The 24,324-nt window shown below is 39.2% G+C and overlaps 1 protein-coding gene across 1 annotated transcript in view; it reads right to left on the reverse strand.

Moving 5' to 3' along the window:
• Positions 1-24,324, reverse strand: part of DNAH5 (dynein axonemal heavy chain 5) — a 158,754-nt gene that overhangs the window by 42,273 nt on the left and 92,157 nt on the right. Inside the window, exons 48-61 of the mRNA XM_089516460.1 lie at positions 23,744-23,866; positions 22,068-22,281; positions 21,532-21,755; positions 20,292-20,490; positions 14,123-14,295; positions 13,044-13,174; positions 10,988-11,141; positions 10,120-10,387; positions 8,530-8,761; positions 8,008-8,122; positions 7,558-7,734; positions 5,241-5,444; positions 2,900-3,079; positions 1,126-1,263 (exon numbers count right to left, since the gene is read on the reverse strand). Of these exons, the coding sequence (XP_089372586.1) occupies positions 1,126-1,263; positions 2,900-3,079; positions 5,241-5,444; positions 7,558-7,734; positions 8,008-8,122; positions 8,530-8,761; positions 10,120-10,387; positions 10,988-11,141; positions 13,044-13,174; positions 14,123-14,295; positions 20,292-20,490; positions 21,532-21,755; positions 22,068-22,281; positions 23,744-23,866 (2,532 nt within the window). The remainder of the gene's footprint in view (positions 1-1,125; positions 1,264-2,899; positions 3,080-5,240; positions 5,445-7,557; positions 7,735-8,007; positions 8,123-8,529; positions 8,762-10,119; positions 10,388-10,987; positions 11,142-13,043; positions 13,175-14,122; positions 14,296-20,291; positions 20,491-21,531; positions 21,756-22,067; positions 22,282-23,743; positions 23,867-24,324) is intronic.

Below are 24,324 nucleotides of genomic sequence, written 5' to 3' on the forward strand. Positions count from 1 at the left end.
AATGTTGAACTCCTCATTCATTATCTTTTTTAAAAGATGTACCAGAATTGATTCCCTGCATATACTTGGGTCATAGATTCTACTGGCAGAGTTGGGGCAAAAGACTTGTCAGAAATGTCTGCCATGGTTCCTTAAATCCAGATAGCGCACTGCTCAGTGCAGATTCAACTGAAACATTTTAAAACCATTCAGCTTTATATTGTATTCATTTTTATATCACTTGGGGATTTTTTTAAAAAGAAAAAAAGCAGTAAAACTTCTTTCCTAGAGCCATGTGTTTTAGGAATCCTAGTAATATATTTAAGGTGGTATGAGGCTCAAGGCAGTGAAGATAAAAAATATTCTGCTTCTCAAGGTTATTTTTATATCCGCTTATTAAATGGGCAAATAAAAAAGGTATAAGATGTCACATTCAATATTGTTAAAATTACTTGGTGAAAAGCCATACCCACACTTTTAAGAAAAGAAATAAATCTAAGAAGCAGCAACTTAACTAAGGAAAAGTTATTGAAAACTTACACATCAACTACCCCAACAATCTTAATGAAGTGATACCTTCTATGTCAACCACCTTGCTTCCCCAAAAAACCTGAATTTAAAAAAATTATCAGAGAAGGAAGTGGGGACATAATGAGGAAGAGTTCTTCCTTATTTCTTTGGTTTACATATAGTGTAATAAAGAGTAGCTCAATACAAGGATACCTGGGATAAATCCAAGTATAACTATTTTGATTGTTTAATTTTTTTCTTCCTAAATTAATATTTTTAGCTTTTTCAAATCATTTCTAATATTTACACTTTTAAATTTGCCAGATTTGTTTGACTGTACACTGTCCTGAGATCACTGGATGTAGGGCAGGATATAAATATTTTCATTAATAAATAAAATTCACTACTTGGTGAACTATTGCATTGTCCTGCCAAATTGTGAGGAAACTTTTATTCCTCCTTTGCATCGATGGATTTCTGAACATTTGCAGAAGGTGCTTCTCAGATCTTAGCAGGACCATGCTGGTAACTGACATTGCTACAAGGTCATATCCACACTATAGTAAATAAAAAATTGTTAAATGGATCTCTCCATACATGGATGTTATGGAATACCTCTCTGGCACAATAACCTACCTGCTTCTCCATCATGGCCTTCTCATACTCTGCCTGCACAATATCTAGCTCAGCTTGCTTGGCATCCAGTTCAGCCTGAGCTTTCTGTAGATCTAACATGGCAGTAGTCAAACGGTTCTCCTGGACTGCCAGGTTAGCCTATAAATAATCAGTTCACACATGACAAGTTCATAAAAGGTGTTTGTTTGTTTGGGGAAAATTAGGCAACATTCTTCAAACCACTTTTGAAAGAACAAAAATAAAAAGAACAGGACTTTAACTGACAACTCACAAACTTAACTATTGACAAATGGAGAATTAATGCAGTCATTATAAATTCCATGTAATTAAATACTAATGTTTTTAATAAAGTTTATTAGAATTAAAAGGACACATAACAAATAAGAAATAACAAGTAACATAGACAATAACAAATAATAGGTTGACAGGACAAAGAGTTAATAGGTAAATACATAATTTTGCATATTTCCTTGACTTCCTGGATTTCCATCTGATTCAAATCTAAACTATTTTCCAACCCTCAGTCTTTAAACATTGTATTGATTTAACTTAAAGGTTGAATTAAACACTAATGTTTTCAAGACATCACACTTCCTGTTCTAAGACCAGATCCATTTTTGCAGCAGACTGCAGAGGACAAATTTCAAGGTACTTCTGTGTTGTTGTTTTTAAATGAGTAACTTTTTAAAACTCCTTGATTTGTGAATGAAAATGAATTCTTTATAGTTTTGCTTTTTTATTTGAATGACTTTAAAATGAATAAAAAGAATTTTAAAAATACACTCTCCTTACATATAGGAAGATTCTTGCCCAACACTTTTTTTACAGTGCTGATTTTACAGTGCTGAAGCCCTGGTGGTGCAGTGGTTAAATATCAGTATTGCAGCCACTCACAAGGTTGTGAGTTCAATCCCTGCCAAAGGCTCAGGGTTGACTCAGCCTTGCATCCTTCCAAGGTCACTAAAATGATTACCTAGCTTGTTGGGGGCAATTAGCTTACAGTTGTAAACCACTTAGAGACTGCTCAGTGCAGTATGAAGCGGTATATAGAATCATAGAATCGTAGAGTTGGAAGAGACCACAAGGGCCATCCAGTCCAACCCCCTGCCATGCAGGAAATCCCAATCAAAGCATCCCTGACAAATGGCCATCCAGCCTCTGCTTAAAGATCTCCAAGGAAGGAGACTCCACCACACTCTGAGGGAGTGTGTTCCACTGTCAAACAGCCCTAACGGGGTATCATATCACCTCTTAACCTTCTCTTCTCCAGGCTGAACATCCCCAGCTCCCTCAGTCGTTCCTCATAAGACATGGTTTCCAGACCCTACACCATTTTAGTCGTCCTCCTTTGGACACGCTCCAGTTTCTCAACATCCTTTTTAAATTGTGGTGCCCAGAACTGGACATAATATTCCAGGTGGGGCCTGACCATATAAATGAAGCTGCTAAACTTCTATTTACACTGTAAAAAAGGTGTTTACACTTGCACAAAAAGCATTCCTCTGCCCATAGAGGAATACTTTAATATATGTTATTTCTCCACCACCACCATAATACAGTGAAGTCTCAGAATGGATTCTACCATCCATTGAATCATTTTACTGCATCCAGCAAAAATATATGTACTGTATGTATGTTTGTACAAATAAATAAAGAATCTCTCAGACCACTGTGACAAATTGTCAACTTCTTGCATGAGATGTCCCAACAACATAAGCAGCAGCTGATCTGCGTCTAGTCTGATTTCAGTCTTGGCTTATTTATTTTGGTTTACCTTTAAAGGCAGGACTTCCTTGTTGATGGCAAAGAAGGCAGCCATTGCTTTTGTCCACGAACAAAGACCAGCCACATTTCCACAGACCCTCTTAGCTGTTTCAATATTATAGTCCCCCATTTCAAAGTAAGGGCTCAAAAGCTCTACTACCTCTTCATTAATGGTATCTTTTGGAAATTGCTAGAAAGATAATAAAGAAGAATAATTTAGCTTCATTGACAGACCAAAAAAAAAAGTCAGATTTTCACCATTATAATAACTCTCACATGCACTCACATGAACAACAGTGGTAGACCTTTAGGTGATTTAATACAGGTCTAGGGGAGTCTTACTAAAAGTTATTTTAAAAGCTTAATCTAATCAGATTTGTTTTGTTCCTCATGCTGTCATCTTGTGAAACTATGTTGATAAATTGGCTGTCTTCCTATGGACTTAGTTTTGATTCTAAGAGCCATTAACAACCTGTCTTCCGCATGTTCATGCTTTCCCAATTACTATGGAGGAAAAAATCCTCCATTCATTACCTACACTTTAATCAATGCTAGTGTGATATAGATGGTAATTTGAATATGTCCATATAAATACCAAAACACAAAGGTGTTAGACATTTCTAGTTGTTCCAAGACCCCATTTGCACTTGGCTGACATCCAGTTAATTGCCCTGGCTAGATTTATTCTTTGTTTCTTTCTTCTAGCATATCTAGCCTGTCCTGGAAGGGTATAAATGCTGTTTTCAATTTGAGCCAAGTGTCTAATTGGTTTCCTGAATCATCCCAACAGTTGCTCCCTTTTATCACACTTGTATTACAATCAGTGCTGCTGTATATAGCATCTAAGTTATTTTAAACCTGTTCGGTCTTAGATCTTGCTTTATAATGTACATTTTATACTTGCTTTCATGTCAAAGCAAACTATTAATTTTGTAATATTGTTTTTTTGCATAATGAAAGTGTGGCCATTCAATTTCTACAGCCACAGACCTCATTGGTATTCCAATTTAATAACCTGCAGCTGGACCTCAGACTGTGGATTGTTTATCCTTATGCATTTTAAGTAGGCCCTGGTTTACAGCTACTTCTATAGGAATTATTCAGGGCCAAAGTTAATGCTCACATATATAAGATAACATACATCCAAAGAAGAAGGGGAAGCTTGCAAATGTCCCTATGTCTGAATATATCAGTGACAGTTCCAAATCAGTTCATATTAAATGGTTATATAAACAAGCCTAGAGCAGATGCTGTATTATTGAACTACACTTTCCATTACCCCTCTCCACTAGTACAGTGGCTAGGGCTGATGAGAGTTTCAGTTCAAACACATCTGGTGGTCTAAACCTTGTCCAATAATACCCATGATCTGGGAATCACCAGCAATTGCTGTACCAGAAATGCCATTTTGGGATGAACCTTCTCTATTGCCTGCATTATGGTCATGTTAGAGCAGTATTTCTCATGTGAGACAGTTCAAAGCACAAATATCATGCATTTGACTATATGTGTGGACATGTAGATATAGATTTGTTGTGGCGGTGTGCTTTAAGTTATTTCTTATTTATTGTGACCTTAAGGCAAACCCTAAGGTGTCTCTAAGGTTGTTGTTATTATTATTATTATTATTATTATTATTATTATGCTTTATTTATGTAACACTGTAGATTTACACAGCACTATACATACAAACAATAAAATAAATAAAGTAAACCTGTCGATGGCATACAATCTAAGAGATAATAGCATAATACATATAAATAATACAAAACAATACAGGAAAGGGTTCAATGAAGTAAAGCAGGCAACAAAGGTTTTCTTAGCATGATTTGTTCAGAGGGAGTTTGCCATGGTGCTTCAAAGGTTGTTGAATGGAGCCTCCTAGCATTCCTCACCATTGGCTATGCTGTCTAAGGCTTTGGGAGTTGAAGTCCAACATTATCTGGAGGTGTTCCCACCCTGGCTTTAACCTCATCTCCCACACTGTGAACAGCAACAGAGGCCTCCTTTGGACATCTCAGCTGCTCTCTCTAAGTGAGAAGTTAAACTGATTAAGAAAGGGGAAGTGTCAATCAATCCGTTTCTTGCAACTCATACAACAAAGAGAGGGAAGAGAGTTAAAAAGCCCATGGCCTATGTTCAAACTTAGGGAAAAGTGGATGAGATACATGATACTTTTTGTATATAAGGGGACGGATACTGGGTTGAGATGAGATTAAAAAAAACTTTGGTGGCTTGATGTAGACACAATTGCCTTTTCTTACATATTCTCCAACAATTCACTTAATTCTATGCATTCATGTTTTGTTCTTGCCATCCTGTTTTTTACTTCATGCCTACTTTTGACACACCTGCAAGTTCTGTAAGAAGTTTCCTGCCGTCATCAGTTTCAGCGATTCCTGCCATGATGGAACAGTGCAGTTTTTCTCCAGGTCCATTTTGACAGTGTTTACCCTCCTCTGGAACAGCAGTAGCACACAGTCCATGATACGCATGATAAGATGCGGTGGTCGACCCAATGTGCGGACAGTGGCAATATCTGCAGGCTTGATGGTCTGGGTTTTGAAAAAGAACAGAATCAGGAAGAACTGCAAACATCCTCTACTTTATATTTATGCATATCTAAACCACTGGCAAAAACTTCCACAGCGGTTGGACAAAAGTATTTAATCCTCACCCTACCAGTCAGAATGATTCAACACTCCTGAGGTATGTTTTGGTGCAGAAATCACACAGACCTAGACTTATTTCTACACTGTCTTTTAGGTATGTAGGTATTTGATCTAGTATTTTATCTATTATTTAGATATTTTATTTAGGTAATACACTGTATTTTAGGTATCTAAAATACTTTCACTTCAATGGAAACAAGGAAACAAGGGAGAAATGTGCCCAAGTTTCAGCCACTGGCCAGGTCATATCTTTTTTGTGCCATGTTCAAAAACAATTATAAAAAATGTCCCAGCAAATCTTTTGCATTTTGCCATGTAGGTACTTTGTAGTACAATATATTGAGATTAAAACATGTCCTCAACCATTTCATTGTTGAAGCATGATGCAGATAAACTAGCAAGAGTGACTGGATGAGAAACAACCTCCCTCTTTGCCTAAAGGTGAGAAGGTAGCAAGGGCAGGCTCCTTTGATCCTGTCGAGGAAGCAGAGATACTTGATATATTTAGAGATAGAGATGGAAAGACCTGGTGAAAAATGTCACTGACAATTTACCACACAGCAATCAGAGATAGCATTCAGGAAGACCTGAGACCAAAGAAAGAGACAAACCAGGAAAAAGAGCTTGCTACTTTTTAGGACATCCACACTGTTTTTCTTGAACAGCTTCGAGCATAATACAAAACATGGATCTAAACACTAGTGAACAGCTGCTTCAGTTCAGATGTAACTGCCCATTCCATCAGTATATGCCAAGTAAACCAGGAAAATATGGCATAAAAATATGGTGGTGGTGTAATGCTAAGAACTCATGAACTCTAAAGACAAACTTACAGCTGATCAGGGATCCTATGCTATCACAGTAAGCTCAACGTAGTTACACAATGGTGACAAAGAAGTTGAGCTATATTTCTACATTGGACCAAGTGTGATGGAAGAAAATTGTATTTCAGCTGATTAGAAGTGGCAGAAGGTCTGCTAACCAAAGACCTAATATATGGTGCATCTACACTGTTGCAATAATGCAGTTTGACAACACTGTAAGTTCTGTAGCTTCATCCTATGGAATCCTGGAAATTGTAGTTTTACAAGGTCTTTAGCCTTGTCTACCAAGAGTGCTGGTGCCTCACAAAACTACAAATCCCAGGTTTCAGAAGGATGGAGTCATGGCAGGTAAAGTGGTATCAAGTTGTATTATTTCAGCAGTGTAGTTGCACCCATATGTTGGCACTGTTTTGCAAAACAAGCCATACATTTGCTATCAGTAGCAGATAAGAAAACCAGTCAACAGTGGACCACAAAGCTGATTATATCCAACAATCGCTGCAGGATCCAAATCACAGAACTAGTTGTCTACAGAGTGGCTGGCATTATGAATGGCCCTTCATTTGGGAGAGATTTCCCACAGTAAGGATGATTTTTGTTAATGAGGTAGGAAATTATCCCACAATGCAATTAATGTAGGTTTTCCTGCTAGTAGGCTGGCACAGCTGTTTTCCTTCAGGGTTTATGTGCATTTCCTAAAATTTCTAATTTCCAAACCCATAAGTCACTTGATGAATTTTTTTGTAAAAATAAAAAATATAGCCACATGGTTCAACAATTAAAGGGAACACCCTGATTCTAATTAGTTTAGTCATAAAATAGGCAAATGGTTTACAGGTGTGTTGTTTTTCCTTTGAGAGTGTATTTGGGAGATTGCTCTTCATACCCTCACCTGATATATTACAAAAAAATTGAATGATTAAACCTGGAAATCCTACAGTTACTTAAACGTCTCCCTGACAGATTTCATGATAGTGTTTTGCTTTGCAGATTCAGGAAATTCCTTCACAGAGATACACAAATGTAGCATTTTCCCCCCTCTCTCTTGATGGGAAAGACAGTGGAAGGATAAGTCAGACCTGCTCTCAATCTCTCTTGGGTACAATTCTGCAGAGGAAAATAAATATCAAAATGGAGTGAGGGAATGGCATTCTATTTTATCCATCTTTAACCTGCAAAGCAGCCTCAGCCTCCTCTAAAGCAGGTTTGGCAGCCTCCAGTTTTTCTTCTGCAATGGCCTTGTCGGCAGAGATGCTGTCTACAATAGCCTGGGCTTTGTCTTTTACTTTCTGTACTTCAGCCTTCACTTTTTCAGCAGCCTGTGCTTTTACTGTGACTTCTTTTAGAACCTATTGAGGAAACCAAACACAAATGAGAAAATTAAATGGAAATTCAATGGGAAAAGAAGAAAATCAAATGGAGAAATGTTTGTAATTACTATAGGAACAGTGTTCTGTATAAAATATTTACCATAGTTTTTCATTCATGAATTATCAAGGTTTTTCTTACTTCAGTAATCAAGCTGTGTGAAATCCCTAGGCTATTTTTCTTCAAGACTTTCCTGATTAGCTTTTTAAAAAGTAAGAGAGAGAGAGAGAGAGAGAACTAAAAGCTACCCTTACCATATCAGCTTTTTCATTGGCAACCTGGAGCTCTTTCTCCTTGGCTTCCAGCTCTTTACTCAAAGAGGCCACAGATTCAGAGGCCTCTTTTAGCTTCTCCAATCCAGTATTCATTCTGCAATTTAACATGGAGAGTCATGTAATTTTTGAAGTTCCAACAGGATCAAAGTTGACCCAAAGGTCTAAAGCTGATTAGGAGAGGACTCTATCAAATTTCACAGTTTTGGTCACTGTTTCTCAGCCTAACCTACTTCCCAGGGTTACTGTGAGCATGAAGCAAGGGAAGGGGAGGAGAGCTTTGAGATACAAATAATTGTTTAAAAAATTAAGTACCTTTCCCTCACCTGCCTTTTCCCCCCTCTCCAAATCATATCTTTCAATACTACTTCATAGGGCAAACATCTTTCTAGTCTGTCCCGAGTGGTAATAGCTTTGAGTATACCAAAAGCATAACACTGAGAACTGTTATGATATTTGGAGAAGAATAGCTGAAGGGTTTGGAGGACAAAGAAAACAGTTCACCTGTTGGCAAGAGTCAGCACCTCAGCATGTTTTTCTTTGTATATAGCTTTATATCCCTGAATAAAAGAGAGGTAAGACTTGGGAGTCACATGTGTAGATCGACGATATCTCTGGAAATAATCAACACACTTCTCTGCAACTCCATCCTGGAAAGAACCCATGCACTGCACCATCTCTGTTTTTATTTCTTCTGTGCAATCAACTTCATAGGATGACAAGAAATGTTCAGACACTGAAGAAGAAGAAGAAGAAGAAGAAGAAGAAGAAGAAGAAGAAGAAGATTAAGATTTAAACTACATCTAAGCAATATACTTTGTATCTTTAATGCAAAAGATAAATTCCTGGCACCTTCCACCCAATCTTGTTTCATCCATCATTTAATTCCACAAATGCCCAGACCTTGCTAATTCCACTGAGGGCAGAGATCTGACACGATGCCTCAATTTTTGCCCTGAATTCCTCCTCCCCCCCCCCCAATGCATGAAAGCCCCTGCAAATGCATCTGATGACAGGAGAGGACCTGCAGTTAAAAATGGAGGTATCTGTGCTTGGGGGAAAAATTGGCACCATGCACCCATACAGTCTCCCACTCCAATTTACTTGAACCTCAGATTATTATTATTTTACCAAATAACCCTGAAACACTCTAAATAACTCAACTGCAGGGCAAAATGAATCTGGATTTTTTAACTACTTTTTTTAAACTTCTGGACTTGTAAAGTTGTTCTCTGCTGGGATGCCTTCTCCCATTTTACACATTATTATTTCTGGACATGTTTAATCTGTGTGTCACAGGATGCTCCGCTAATCATCCCAAAAGTGCAATCAGCTTAGCAGTTATCTCTTTTCACTGGTGGGTAATCCTCCTTTTGTAATTATTGGATAGTTATGCTAGTATTCTTGTCTTGATGGGATTAAGAATTCCTTTGCTGAGAGACCAGGTAAATGGACATTGCTTAATTCTGGGGTTTGCAATTCACACATTAAGGCACCTGTTTTAAGGAAAATATTCAATAGTGAAATAGGTTTTATGGATGCTCTCTCTTTCACTAACGTTTAATACAAGGCCTGAAAAAAATATGTAGCATTTAAAATGGCATTCCCCATAACTGAGAGGTTATCTCCAAAATGCAGTGAATGCTCTACTATCCTAGTAAATGAATCCGAAGTAAATCTTGGATCATTCAAATAGTCCAGAACCTAGCGAGGTTTAAAAATGACCACTTTTAAAAACATTATTCTTATGGTTTTTTGGAGGGCGTGTAAGAGGGATACAGCAAACTTCTTACTCCTATTCAAAAAAAATGTAATAAGTATCCAATCTATTGAATTTTCTACTGGTTTTCAGTAGAACAATCTAATCTAATGCAAGCTTGATTTCTTACCCATGAAATTCTTGTCATATTGAAGCCACTGGAACAATTATTGTATATGCCACAACTGGGGACCTTGGGTCTTTCAAACATTTTGAATCCTATCCGCCTTATCTACCACAACAAAAATGGTGTCGTCCAAAGCATCTGGAGAACAATTGTTCCTCATCCCAATCTAATGTAATAAGTTGCAAGAGCAAAGGGCATGGAGATTCACCTGCAACCAGGGCAACTTTGGGCCAACGGCTGAACCAATCTATAGTGCAACCAGAAATGAGGGCAGGAAACTTCAAAGCTCGGTTTCGGAATTTTTCACCCACAGGTGAAAAGCAGAGGATAACATGGAGGTTCTGACGCACTCTAGTCATGAAATAATCATACAAATTTTCATTGGTTGGAGGCCGCCGTGGATGCTCCCTCTTCATAACTGATAGGAGATCACTGGTGATTTCATCTATTTCATCACGAGCAAACAAATTGGAAACCTGGGGGAGAAGACTTATATTTTTTTTAAAAATGTTAAAATATTTCCAGGAGAGCCAGTTATTAAAAGAATATTGAATTATCCAATAATTGTCTAATTCTCACCAGACTTATTAATGCATTCAGTTAATTAATTTGTATATTACCAAAAAAACTCAATAGAAACATTCTTTGGAGATAATGTGCTGATTATTCTATCATATTTAATTTCATTTCTCATTATTTTATCATACTACAACCAACATATGTTCACTAAATAAATGGATATGCTTCTAATAAGAATCCCCACCAATTAAAAGTTGATTCTCAGTTACTACAATTCCATCCCACCAATTAATCAGCCAAAGCATTAGAGCATACTCTTCTGAATTTACTCAGAAGTAAATTCTGTTCTGTTCATTAGATTAGATTGTACTTGAGAATGTAACTTTAATACATCAATCTACACTTAACATTTACTACCCTATTTTTAAATATGCTTAATCACATTATCATCTAAGAACATTCACTCCTAAACTACCACCTGTCTGCTGTCTGGACACCAAGGGGGAAATGAAAACAAATTAAAAGCCAGAAAGAGTTTTTAAAAAAAATAATCCTACTTCTCCTGATGACAGAACATTGTTCATGTACTCCAAGAAAGCTTCATCTTTTATCTCATTGTCTGTAAAAATGAAACTGATTCCTTTGCCTTGCTGTCCAGCTGTCCTATAGAGATGCTTCAGGTCTTCCATCAGGTTGGATGTGTTATACGACCTGGAAAAGGAATAAAAAATAGACCCAAGACAGTTGGGGGAAAAAATGTGCACCAAAAATATGCCTCAAATAAAAACAGTTCTACCTGCCCAGGCCATTTTGTTCATTTTCTTGTTGTGTTCCTTGGTCACTGTTTTCAGTTATATAGCACCATCACATCCATTTCTGTTCAGAAGTAAACTTCATGAAACTCAGACAGATTTACTTCCAGGTAAAATGCATATAGAATGGAAGCCTTGTAAAGTAAACCAAAATGTACCTGTTCTGAAAGTATGTTCAATGGGCCCTGCTGTGAAAATGAACTCCTGGTCACCAGCGAAGCCTGTGCCTCCATATTCAAGGTTGAATCCAAGAATACACCCAAACTACAAATCTGCATATTAGGAGAGGGGGTATAACAACATCCAGCACAGGCAGAATCCCTATTCCTAGGCCTGCTTTCTGATTGACCAGGAGTTCCCTTTTCTTGTCCAGATTAAGTATTAGTTTGTTCACCCTTACTCAGTCCATTACTGATCATAGGCACAGGTTTAGCACCAAGATAGCTTCCTTGGATTGGGATGGAAATAAATAATAGAGGTGGGCATCACTCACCTATGCATGGCACCAGACCCCAAAACTCTGCACAACATCACCCAACAGTTTCATGTAGATGTTGAACAATAATGGGGGACAAAAAGCCACAGACTAACAACCAAGGGCTCAGACAGGAGAGCCCCAGCATTCAGCACTGCCATCAAAACTTCTCTGTCTCATAACCAGAGTGAAATGGATCGAGAAAGTCCATATCATCTATAAACCATTGGACCTGGATGACCACTGCATATTCTAGTATCCTATCCAAAAATGGAATGTTGCTCACTGGCCAGTAGTTGTTAAATATGATGGGATTCAGAGAGGACTTTTTCAACAGTGTTCTTATAATGACCTTCTTCAAGTGTGATGGAACTCTGCCTTGTTTTAGTGAGGCATTGGCCATTCCCTCTAACAATCAACCAATCCTCCCCGGGCTATTTTTAATAAGTCAAGAAAGGCAAGAGTCTAATACACATGTGATAGCCAAATCCGTGAAGTTTGTGCTTTTTTTTTGGAGGGGGGAGGAGATCATGTACACAACTATTTTTAATGTAAAAACTTACACTTGTGTGTCGGGGGGAGGTTAATTAAGGAAACAGCATTTTCCACCAAATACACTAAGCACCATAATCTTTTCTGGGGAAATATTTATTTTTAAAAAATGAGTTTATGTGCCTTTTTTTGCACAAAGTCCCCAATAAGAAAAAACGGAAAAATTCATAATCACACCCAGTAATGAGAAAACCTTTGAAAATATTCATTTATTCATTTATGTGCATAAGAAAAAAGTGTGTTGGCATTCACCATGGACAGAGAAGATAGTAAAAAAAACAACACAAGCTAGTAACTTTTGTAGAGACATTTGTAAGGATTTTCTTACATTATGTGACATTTTGGGAGTGCTTGGCAATAAACTCAGCATGGGTTTGAGGCCAAGCAATCACTGTCTACACCTCCCTTTGCCCCTAACAATCATGGTGGTAAGAGCTGAAAGAATGTGGAAGCTTCTTTCTCCTATTAAAATTTGCTAGTTTTTATATGGAAAGTATACATGATATTCTGATATTCCACATATAGTTAGACTGCAGTTCTCAATATTCCTCCTCACTGGAAATAATGCCTAGGGCAAATGGGACGTGTAGTCTAAGAAGACCTTTTAGGGCTTCCCCTTGTGCACTCCTGTAATACAACATTGCATTATTTCTTCACTGGCAACATTTCTGAAATAAAAGATCTAAGTAAAATTTATACTATGAATAATTCGGCATAAACAGCACACATCTTTCTCCAAATGCTTAAAAGGGGGGGGGGGGGTTAAGTGCTTACCTTGTTAATGTGATCTGGAACATATCATAGCCAGCTATGAATGATGCCAATTTAGTTAAACTCTGCTTTCCAGACCCACCAACTCCAACAAGCAGGGCGTTCCCTCGTGGAGTGCGGATTACCCGAGAGATCTGCAGAACACAGGCATTTTTAGTCTTGTTGTTAAGTATGCATTTTGATGAGTAAACAGGCACTTATATATGGCTTTGACAGCCAGTATCATACTGGTTACACAGAACTTGCCTTGACTACTCATTGGATCACTCAGCCTAACCTAGGGGTAGCTGAATGCCTTTGGCTACCTGGAGTAAAGGACAAGTGTGGCTACGTTCATAAGGATTAAGGACTGGCACCTGAATCTTAACACTGGCAACTGAAAGCCTTTTAAATTACATAATGATAGCACTATGGCTCCACTTTAACTGCCACAGCAACATGACATGGCATCCAGGAATTTGCAGTTTAGGGAGAGATATAGGTCAAGTATTCCTTACTCCAATGGTTCTCAGTCTTTTGTCCTAGGCACCCTTTAGATCTACATGTGCATGTCAGGGAGGGGGGCACTTTACGCAATTTCAGGGCAGTAGTGAAGGCTGCAGTGGCAGGATGGTGGGAAGAAAGAGAGAAAGGGGCCACTTTCCCCTCCCCATGGTTGATTCAAGTAACTCCCACAAGGAACTCTGCACCAGATTTTGAAGCCCTGGATCTCTCCTGTGCATGATATTTAATGCTGCTGCATTGGGGACAGGGAAGAGAGGAGAACCACTGGCAAGGAGAGCTAATGGGTTCCTCCATGCAGGCAGGCTGCTGTTGCCATCACACTCCCTTCTACATCTACTTCTCAACAGTAAAATTCTCCATTTCAGAGTCTAGAAATAAAGTCACAAAGAACTGGCACACTAGCAGCATCTTCTGGAAATGTTAAATATTACACCCCAGTCAGGATTTCATCCAGAAAGGTCTAATCTATCATCAGAGTTTTCATATATGAAATTAAATGGTGGTGGTGGTGGAAGCCTATACCAGTTGTCTCAAATTTTTCAAAATGTCTAAACTAAATTAATTGCACTCCCAAGTACCTTGACTAAATGGACCATGGCATCTTCAAAAAACACCAAGTCCATTCCTGCTCCTCGGACACTCTCATTATATATCTGTAAGAACATGTTCAGACGGTCTTTCAAGTGAGCGAAGGATTCAATGGGTTCATATATTTTAGGCATGTCAGCCTCTGTTTCTTCTGGCTCCTCTCCTAGGGTTAAAAATGAGAGCGAAAGAATTTATGCTTCAAATTAAAGACAAGGGTTAGTCTTCACTCATGGCTCTACTCTTTTACACTTTATATCTGTGAGGTTTTCTCCTCCTTGGAGGAACTGAGAAAGGCACTGTTAGCTGTCATCGAAATAATAAGCATCTCATTACTGAACAGTCATGTTGATAAAAATTGACCATGAGCATTTCCAGATGGAGCAAATGTAGAAGAGTTGCTGTATTTGTTGCACTTTGTTGTTGTAGTAGTTCTCATTCCTTTTTTAAAAAAAACCAACTATACATCCAAATGATGCTTCTGCTGTCCCTATTTTCTAGCAATTCCAAGTACCAGCTGCAACATATTTACTAGCTTTTAAAAAAAAAACTGAGACATATTGGATCAAAAAAGGGCTATTTCATTATTCCTTCCTTATAAAAATTAAATAAAAATTAAAATTAAATAAAGATAAAACATTCTTATAGTGAATCAGTGAAAGGGCACTTTTGCCCTTCAAACCATAGGACCACATCAACAAACCATGCTCCCGCCTCCATTCGGGGGAAGCCTTTTGGGAGCATTAGTGCAGATCCAAACCACCTCAAGAAATAAATAAACACAAAGTGAACAACAGTTGGCAAAGCCCAAGGAGCTATAAGAACTCACACTTCTTTAGACCAATCTAGAAAAACCTAGTGATAGCAACTATAATTGTAGAGTTGGCAAAGGGGACCTTTTTTTCTCTGTTGAGGGCCATATTTCTATCAGGGGCCATAATTCTTTGGGGGGTAACCTACCACAGAAATCACATACTGGCAGTGGGAAGGATCATCCCATCTCTCTTTCGTTCACTCTACTTGCTTATCACCGCCTGTTTTTGGCCTGCCTCAATAGATTGCCAGAACAGAGGTCTGACATGGTTGAATTTGAAACCAGGCTGAAGCTACTTACAGTCCTATGGATAAAAGTTGCCTTATTGTGCCAGAGCACAATAAAAAAAAAAAAAGAGATGACTGAAACTAAATAATATTGACTTGATTTTGAGACAAATATATTCAAATGCTTATATTTAGCTCCGTTGTGGTTTATTGGAGATATTAGCTTTAGCATCCTAAGCATTGTTGCAGTCCCAGTGACATTCATAGGATATTTTAACAAGTTTTAAGTACTTGTTTAACTGGTCCGCTGAGTTTGATTATACTGTGGACCTATGAGGAGTGCTTCCAACATTTCTCATTCTCAACAAGACAGGCTGTCTCTTCAAATTGAAGCAGTCTGCTGAGAAATCACCAGTTTCTGTGAAAGCTTTTGGCTCTAGTACAAGAAGAAGCCAAAAGGAAGATTTATTTATTTAGATACAGATATATCTATAACTATATACAGACAGAGAGATTGCAGAGAAAGTTTCTGTTACAAATATTTTTCCCTCTTCTTGTAGCAAAGCATACATATGCAGCAACAGAGAATTTAGATTGGGTGATATAAGTGGTAAACCATTAATTATAATGATATGGATTTATAGACATTCATGCAACAAGGCAACAGCTAGTGCAGTTTTATACAGTTTGCACACAAAAAAACAACCCCTATTTGCAACAGTGTGCTTTGTTGACTTGGCGTTCAGATGAATATCACGTTATTTCTCATTGACACCAACACGTCTAAAAATAACCCACAAAAGCCGATTTTAAAATCCCGTTTCTGCACAAGATTTAACCAGTGTGCCTCCAATTTGCCTCCGTGTGATAGTCCATAGCTGTGTTAGTCTAAAATATCAGTATGCAAAGGCATATTGTAGCACCTTTGAGACTGTGTGAAAAGACATTGTAGCATAAGCTTTCATAGACTACAAAAGTTTATGCAACATCTTTCACACAGTCTCAAAGATGCTACAAGATTTCTTTGCACATGTTATGTAAAGAGAGAGATGGAGACCCAAGATAAGGCGGGAAAGGGAAACAGAAAGAAGGAGAACAAGGTGAACCATTTTTTCTTCCATCTTTCCCCAGGTGTTCACAATTTCATAAACTATAAAGGTTGAGACTTGCTTTCTTTGATACTTTTTTAATTAATTCTTTTGTCTTAGTTCTTTCAAAAGATGCGGTTTTACACTTTAGCAAGCCCCAAAAGAAAGATGGGGATAAGAGAGGATGTGAGTGATCTTCAAGGGAAAAGGAAGATTCTTGGAGGCCCTGTGCTGAACTGTGTCTTACCATTTTGATGTGAAATATGCTTCCACTACAATTTGTTTGAGATTAAGCTGTTTTCTGAACCTCCATCTAGTGAGTTATCTGACTAAACAGGAATGTGAATGAAGTTATTCCTTCTTCTGATTTGGCATTCTGTTGACTGTATCAGATGAAACTTATCCTTCTGCCCATCTTGACTCAAAAAATTGCTTTCTACTTACACTTGTTAATGTGTTATCACCTATTCACATACATTCCTTTTTAGAAAATGGTAATCAATACCACAGACTAAGCTCAATTTACCACGTTAATTTTTTACCTTCATGGTCAAGAGACAATAAAATGAACTTTTCCAACAACCTGAAACTTTTCTATAGCTGTTCACATTGTGTGCCTGTAGTTCCCTTCCAAATGAAAGAATTAGTATGTTCATTTTTACTTTATTTGTTCCTCATTTTTCCAGAATTTCTGCAATGAGCTAATGAACACTGGGGCAGCATGGAACAACATAGCTTCTGCAGGAAAAATAAAGGCTCTTTCTTGATTACTTTATAAGTAGAAGACAGGACAATTCTGCAAGACCTATCACATGCAGTAAAAATCCCAGCTTACCTTTCCTGAATTCATTTGAGAAGCAGCCAGGTCCTATCATATGTAAATCGCCACTGAAATCACCACCTGGATACAGCCTGGGTCCACGGAGATGCTTTGGTGGTCATTTTGTAAAGCTGGAAGCTTCCATTTTCAAAAAGGCATCTGGGCATGGCTTTGACCTGGGCTGGATCTGGGCAGTGATTTCAGCAGCAATTTATGTATGATAGGACCCGGCTGCCTCCCAAATTAGAATTCAGTTTGGGAAAGGTAAGCCAGTTTTTTACCCCATGTGATGGGGTCCTTAGTCATCTCATTATGTAATGTTAAAGCACACTTTTTTCAGCATATATATATTACATAAAAGCTGCTAGTGTTTCTTCCAAGAGACAATTAATGAAAACAATTAGTAGCTTTATAAACATGCCAAAAATGCTAGCACTAGTTAGTTGTACACTTTAAGTTCATCTCAAGCTGAATCAAGCATTTCATGCTATTTTTTAAAAATGTTGATAAATTTTTGATACTGCAAAATTACACAGACTACTGAATTCTTATTTACTTTCTCTCACATAGGAAAGTCTCTTTTACAATGCCAGTCAGGAATTACGTCAAAGATCGCAAGGATTTCTGTTTTGTAAAAAAATATATCTTTATGAGAAATATTTTAACTTATTTTTTCCTATGTGAAGAACATTTGTTTCCAAATTATTTACATTTGCTACACAGTGTACTGATGCTTAATTTGCAGCTTTGTTGGACTTTGGTATCACTAGTCAAGAAGAAAGTAATATTAGCGCTGAGCATGCTAGGTGCTTAAGTAATTTCTGTTTATCTACAGCTGTTTTAAAGCATTGCAGTTTTACAAAATAAAATAAAAAGGTCTTGATCTTGTGAACATTGAGACATGCTTAGATGCATTGATTTCTATGGAACTAAACATGCACAGCCAAGTGCAGAACTCAAGCCCGTTGTTTTTTAAAAAATAGAAAATCATTAAATTCTGGCTGGCTCAGGCATCTACAGCTTACCTTTTAGAGATTTGTCCTTCTCCAGACCTAGTTGGAAATAAAATGTGTTCCTTTTTAGGAAAAGTGAGGAGGGGAAATCACATTCTTTCTCCATTCCAGGTATTTGTTGACTTTTCCATGTAATTAGTTATAGAGCTAATGAAATCAAGCAACTTGTAAGACAGTATCTGACATACACTTGGGAGTTGTACAGACCGCCTTTAAGAGCCACCTCTTTCTTTGCCACCTCTTTCTTTGCCAGATCAGGGCCATGGCAACCGCATGCCAGTACCCCAATCTGGCCTTTCCACAGCACAAAAAGGAGCTGCAAAAAAACAGCTCCTTTCTCTGCTGTGGAAAGGGCACCATAGCCACTGGTACCTTGGCTTTTCTGTGCTCTTTTGGTGCTGCGTCATCTGGATGCAGCACCTGAGGAGCGCTGTGATGCTGCTTGCCATGTGGTGGGGCACACAGTGTCACGGCAGCATGGGGGTGGAGTCAGCGCGTGCATCGTGCAGACACCACCACCCCACACACACACACTCCATCCCCATGCTGGACTTTATGGCCGGTCTGTAAGCCAGTTGTTTTCATTCCCCTATATATTGTATGTTTTGTAGGTTACTAACCATGTTGGCCTAGAAAGTCTGGAGTTCAAATCCATGCATGCTCATCTGGAAGTCAGTACCACTAAATTCAAGGGTAGATGATTTCATGTGAGCATACATCAATTAATTTCTAAGCACAGTCTCATTGAATCTAGTGGGACTTTATTCTGAATAATTGTTCCTGGGATTAATCTTTCATATGCTAGTGGTGAGAGAAGTTCATCTTTAGCGAATGGGAAAAGAAACAGAAAGAAATGACATATAACAGTAGATGAAAGTTGTCACCAAAGGGCCCCAAGAAGCTCATATAAATGTATGTTTAAATCAGAGGTAGGCAACCTTTTTGAGCCGGGGGCCGGGTTGCTGTCCCTCAGACAACTGGGGGGCCAAAGCCGGGGGGTGGAGCTTCCACCCTCCGGGGGTGGGGCTGCATGCCGGGGGTGGAGCTTCCACCCTCCGGGGGCGGAGCAGCATGCCAGGGGGCGAAGCTTCCACCCTCCGGGGGCCAGGCCTCTTCCTCTTTGTCGGCCCCTGACGGAGCCCCAGACCCTGTCAGAGGCCGGGAAAGAGCCGGCAGGGGCCGCCAGTGCTGGAGGCCTCCTCCTCTTTGCTGGCCCCTGATGGGGCCCCAGGCCCCGTCAGAGGCTGGCAAAAAAGCCAGCGGGGGCCACCAGCGCTGGAGGCCTCCCCCTCTTTGCCGGTCCCTAATGGGGTCCCAGAGGCCCGCCGCCACCGCAGGAGCCCTGTTGGAGGGTCCCAGCGATGGCAACGGGCCCCAGAGCCCTGTTGGAGGGCCCCAATGACGGCAACGGGCCTCCTGCTGCCGCCGGAGCCCTGTTGGAGGGCCCGCTGCCACTGCCGGAGCCCTGTTGGAGCACCCCAGCGACAGCAATGGGCCTCCCAGAGACCCGCTGCCACCGCCGGAGCCCTGTAGCAGGGCCCTGACCACCGCAACAGGCCTCCTACAGGCCCGCTGCCACCGTCGGAGCCCTGTAACAGGGCCCCAGCCACGGCAACAGGCCTCCTAGAGGCTGCCGCCAATGGCATCGAAGTCTCGCGTGACCTTTCCCTGTGGTCACATGAGACTTCGCCTCTAGGCGCCGCCATTTTGTTTTTCACATGACCACGGGAAAGGTCGCGCGAGACTTCTCCACCATATTGAAAAACAAAATGGTGGCGCCTGGAGCGGCGAAAAGCCACAATCGGCGGCGGTGGCAGCAGGAGTGTGCAGGGGCCAGTTGAAAGGCCTCCGCAGGCCGCATCCGGCCCACCGGCCAGAGGTTGCCGACCCCTGGTTTAAATAATTGCCATTATTTATTTTGTCCTTCCACTATTCTGAATGGCAATTCTTTCCAGTTATCAGCAGCCACGTTGAACTTTTTCTCTTTTTTATCTTTTTGTAGTCTAGGTTGGAACAGAACTCAGAAAAATAACCTTTCCCCTAAAACTCCAAGAATCCCCCAGCTAGCATGATTGTTTTCACTTCTCCAGTCCAGCCAGCCATTACCTACTGATCATTTTATCAAACTGCCCAATCCAATATCCATTTATATTCTTTTATCACTTATATCAGAGAAATTGCTTTCAATTTAGCTTTCTACCTGTTGCTTCAGGTGCATCTCTTAAGAAGTCAACAAAATAAGCATCAATGTTGGGATCTATTAGTGCCTTTTTATCACCACCAAATTCTTCTTCAACCAGTTTTGCCAGTGCCACATCAAACCAAGCCACATCATCTGGAGTTGTGAAACGATCAGCAATAACACGTTTACATTCATGCTTCCATAGTTTTATGAGCACCTGGTCAGAGGCAAACAGAAGCAAAATTGAATGTAGCTTTTCACTACAGATGAGGCATCTTTAGCTTCAAAATCATTTCTCCTTAGAATTCATCTCTGAAAAGCTGTTGGATGTGCTCCAGTATGGTGTTGTGGCAAGTGTATTCCTCCTAGGAGTCGATGAACTCCATACAAGTGAAAAAATACGGGATATGATCCCAAGGGCATCATTGAAAAGACTAAGGTGGCTGCAGGCACTGGTCACTTCATCACTTCATATTTCAGACATGATTTTGCCTGAGAAATTCCTATATATTTGATTAGTTCCCTGGGTCTATGGACTGATCGACAATTGTTATGAACAGCTTAAAAGACCTACATAACAATATGTGCTTACCATATGTTGTTGATAATCTGTGCCCTTAAGTAGTTTCCAACTTACAGCGACCCTAAGGTGAAGCTATCAAGCGATCTTCTTGGCAAGACTTGTTCAGAAGAGGTATGTCATTGCCTTCCCCTGAGGCTGAGAACATGTGAGTTGCCCGAGTTCATCTAGTGGGTTTCATGGCTGAGTGGGTTGAACCCTAACCTCCAGAGTTGCAATCCAACACTCAAACCACTATGTCACACTGGCTCTTACCATAAGTATCACTTCATAATTCTAAAAGTGCCTTTTGTTTTCTGTGCTTGTATTAAGTTTCATCAGCTGTTCATGTATGAACACTTTCAGTGTAATGTTGCTTGCCTCTTAACAGGAAGAGGTGATGCTTAACTCTTCCTCTGCTAAATGCTTTCACACTGATCTTTTACCCTTCTCAAGTTGGTTTTCCCCCCACTAGTATTCTGGACTAATGTTTCCATCTATACAGGCCTATGATTTTATTTAATCACTCATCAGGCCTATGCACTGTACCCAAAGAAATGAATTATTTATGGGTCAGCCTAAATTTCTGTAACCTCAAGTACAGAACTGCACACTGGTTGTCTCCCAAAAATATCCAAAATGGAAAAAAGGTTGTGATGACAAGAGCTAATATATAAAGTTTCAACATGTGCTACTTACGTTTGAGTCATTGATTACTTCTGAGATAGTGTTAAGCATCCCTTGCCAAATCCTGGAAAGGTCTCTGAGGTTAAACACATAATGGAATTTGGCTGGGGTTGGCAGCATCTTGTTCTTGGTCATTTGCCACAGCCTCCGTGTCAGTGGTACCAGCTTAGCAATAGTTGTTCTCACTTCTTCCACAAAGCCCCTCTGGCTACAATAATGTCCTATGCCAATCACACCTGGAAAAACCAAGTTTGATAGTGTGAAATATCAATGTACCTCAAAACCTCATGCCCACCATCAATGTATGCAATCCACATAATAGTATAACGCACAGCCAGAATGTGGATGCATTGTAAAAAAAATATTCTCTGGAAACCGAATGCTTCCCAAACCTAATACCAGTTTTGGATACCTGCCACAGGCAAAATTAAAAGAAATAATATCTTTCTAAAATTCTTTGTTCAAATTAGAAAAGGATTCCACATCTAAGTAAAAAAGATGTGAAGAGCACACATGAGCAACATTGTTAGAAATGGGTTACACATTACCAAAAATCTTGTCAATGGATGCATTAGAAGGCAGGGTGCAATTAAATACAGAGAATTGCCTCTTCAGTCTCTGAGGGATGTCATTGCGCCCACCACCAGGGTGGATCATGGCAGCCAAGAACTGGATATCAACGATGCTGGTGAATTCTCCAGGCTTCTCCAGGTTATAAAACCCACTTTGCTCCATCAGCTGTCTAACTATCTCATTGGTGACCTGTAAAATAAGTTCTTTAGGTTATCTATTGGGAGTAACTGAATGGGATTGGTGGTATGTACTTTCTTTTCTTGGCATCCTTCATGGATTAACCTTTTACTTTCTTCTCACTGAATTTTGAAATTGCCTCCCGTACCAAGGCCTTCCACAGAATTTGGAAAAGGGTTCCAAAAACAAATTGGGAGGAGGGGATGTTATTATATAGTACAGTTGGTGTTCATGGATTTTTTATTCACAGATTCAACCATCTGCAGTTTGAAAATATATATATATTTTAATTTCCAAAAAATTAAAGCTTGATTTTGCCATTTTATATAAGAGACACCGTTTTACTATCCCACTGTATATAATGGGACTTCAGCATCCATGGATTTTGATATCCATGGGGGGTCCTGAAACCAAACCCCAGCAGATACCAAGGGCCCACTGTAATACTACTTTGACAGGGTTCTTTTTTCTTACTTGGTTAAAAGAGTGTATTTTCTGCCCTTAATAACAATGTTAGAAATCCTTTTTATAGTTTCAATATTTACATAGCCACAAATTTCATCACCAGTATTTAACCTCCATTGTTCTTCTAGATATATTTTTGTTTTGATTTAATCAAATCCCATGCAACCACTGTCAGTATACTAATGTATTTTATAATTTCAAATTGAAAGAGATTGTGGGTGAAGTTATATTTGCAAAGAAAGTAAACACCGATATAGATAGATGAAATTATTTTTTTCTGGTTTATATTAGGTTTACAAATTTCATGAGAAAATTATATTTGCATAGATCACATACATTTATTACTTCTGCAACGACATGGTAGGTATATAGCATCGCATGTTCAAATAAGAATAAAGCATTTTGAGACAATCTATGATCCCTTAATTTCTTCATATTTTAGTGTATCATGCTATTCCATCTTCCTCTCTTAGGAGAGTATTGCACCCAGGAATCCTGGCAGGAGAGATGCAGAATCTAAAAGATGAAAATGGATATTATCACATTTATCCATGTCCAGGCTATGGGCAGCCCATATCTACCTGTGCAATCCGTCTGCAACCTGGATTTCTCCTGCAGCTTTTTCAAGAACGAGATTTTCTATTCTTGAAAAAGCTGCAGGAGAGGTCTGGGTTGTAGATGGGCTGCCTGAGTGGATGCAGGCTGCCTACAAACTGGACACAGGTAAATATGATAACATACATTTTAGTCTTTTAGATCCCGCATCTCTCCCACCAGGATTCCTGGGTGCGATAATCTCCTTAGTCTTTGTAAAACTGTTAAATCCAATCTAGGATATTTGCTATCAAAATCAAATCAGACAACTTTCTTTTCTAGCTTAATCGGAGAACAAACATTTATTTGAAACATTTCCAATTTAAACAAAAATCTCACTGAAATAATCATCTCACAACTATCCTAATTTAATAACCAAGATATTATATTGTAAAACACAAAGCAGTTAGCTGACCTGGTCTCCCCATTCATTGATTACAGGCATATTCACATCATCAATGAAGACTGTCATTTTTTTTCCTGCAGGAGGGCCATATGTTGTGCCCATGCGCTTGTCCACATAACTTTCTATTGTGCGCTGTGAGATAAATATTTTTGTTTAGAGATATACTTGTAGTGTCCTCATGCCTTCAGAATGAGAGCTACACATTTTGCACAGGGTTTGTTGAAACAGGATATTAAAAACCTATCGTCAAGCACAGACAGTATTCACAATGGGTGTGGGGGGGTTAAATAATTCCACTATATAGCAAGTACAGTATTCCAAAAGAAAATCAGACTGTGCTTTATAGACTATAGCAAAGCCTTTGACTTCATAGATCACAAAAAGCTATGGAATGTTCTTAAAGATATGGGAATGCCAATACATCTGATAGCCCTGATAGCAAATCTGTACATAAGACAAGAGGCAACTGTTAGAAGAAAATATGGGGAAACAGAAGGGCACCCAGTAGGCAATGAGGTCATGTAAGGCTGTATATTATCACTCTGCTTGTTCAACTTATGTACAGAAAATGTCATTCAAAGAACAGGTTT

Source organism: Sceloporus occidentalis, unplaced genomic scaffold (assembly GCF_023333645.1).
Source record: "Sceloporus occidentalis isolate IW3139 unplaced genomic scaffold, rSceOcc1.0.p SCAF_3, whole genome shotgun sequence".
Classification (NCBI taxonomy): domain Eukaryota; kingdom Metazoa; phylum Chordata; class Lepidosauria; order Squamata; family Phrynosomatidae; genus Sceloporus; species Sceloporus occidentalis.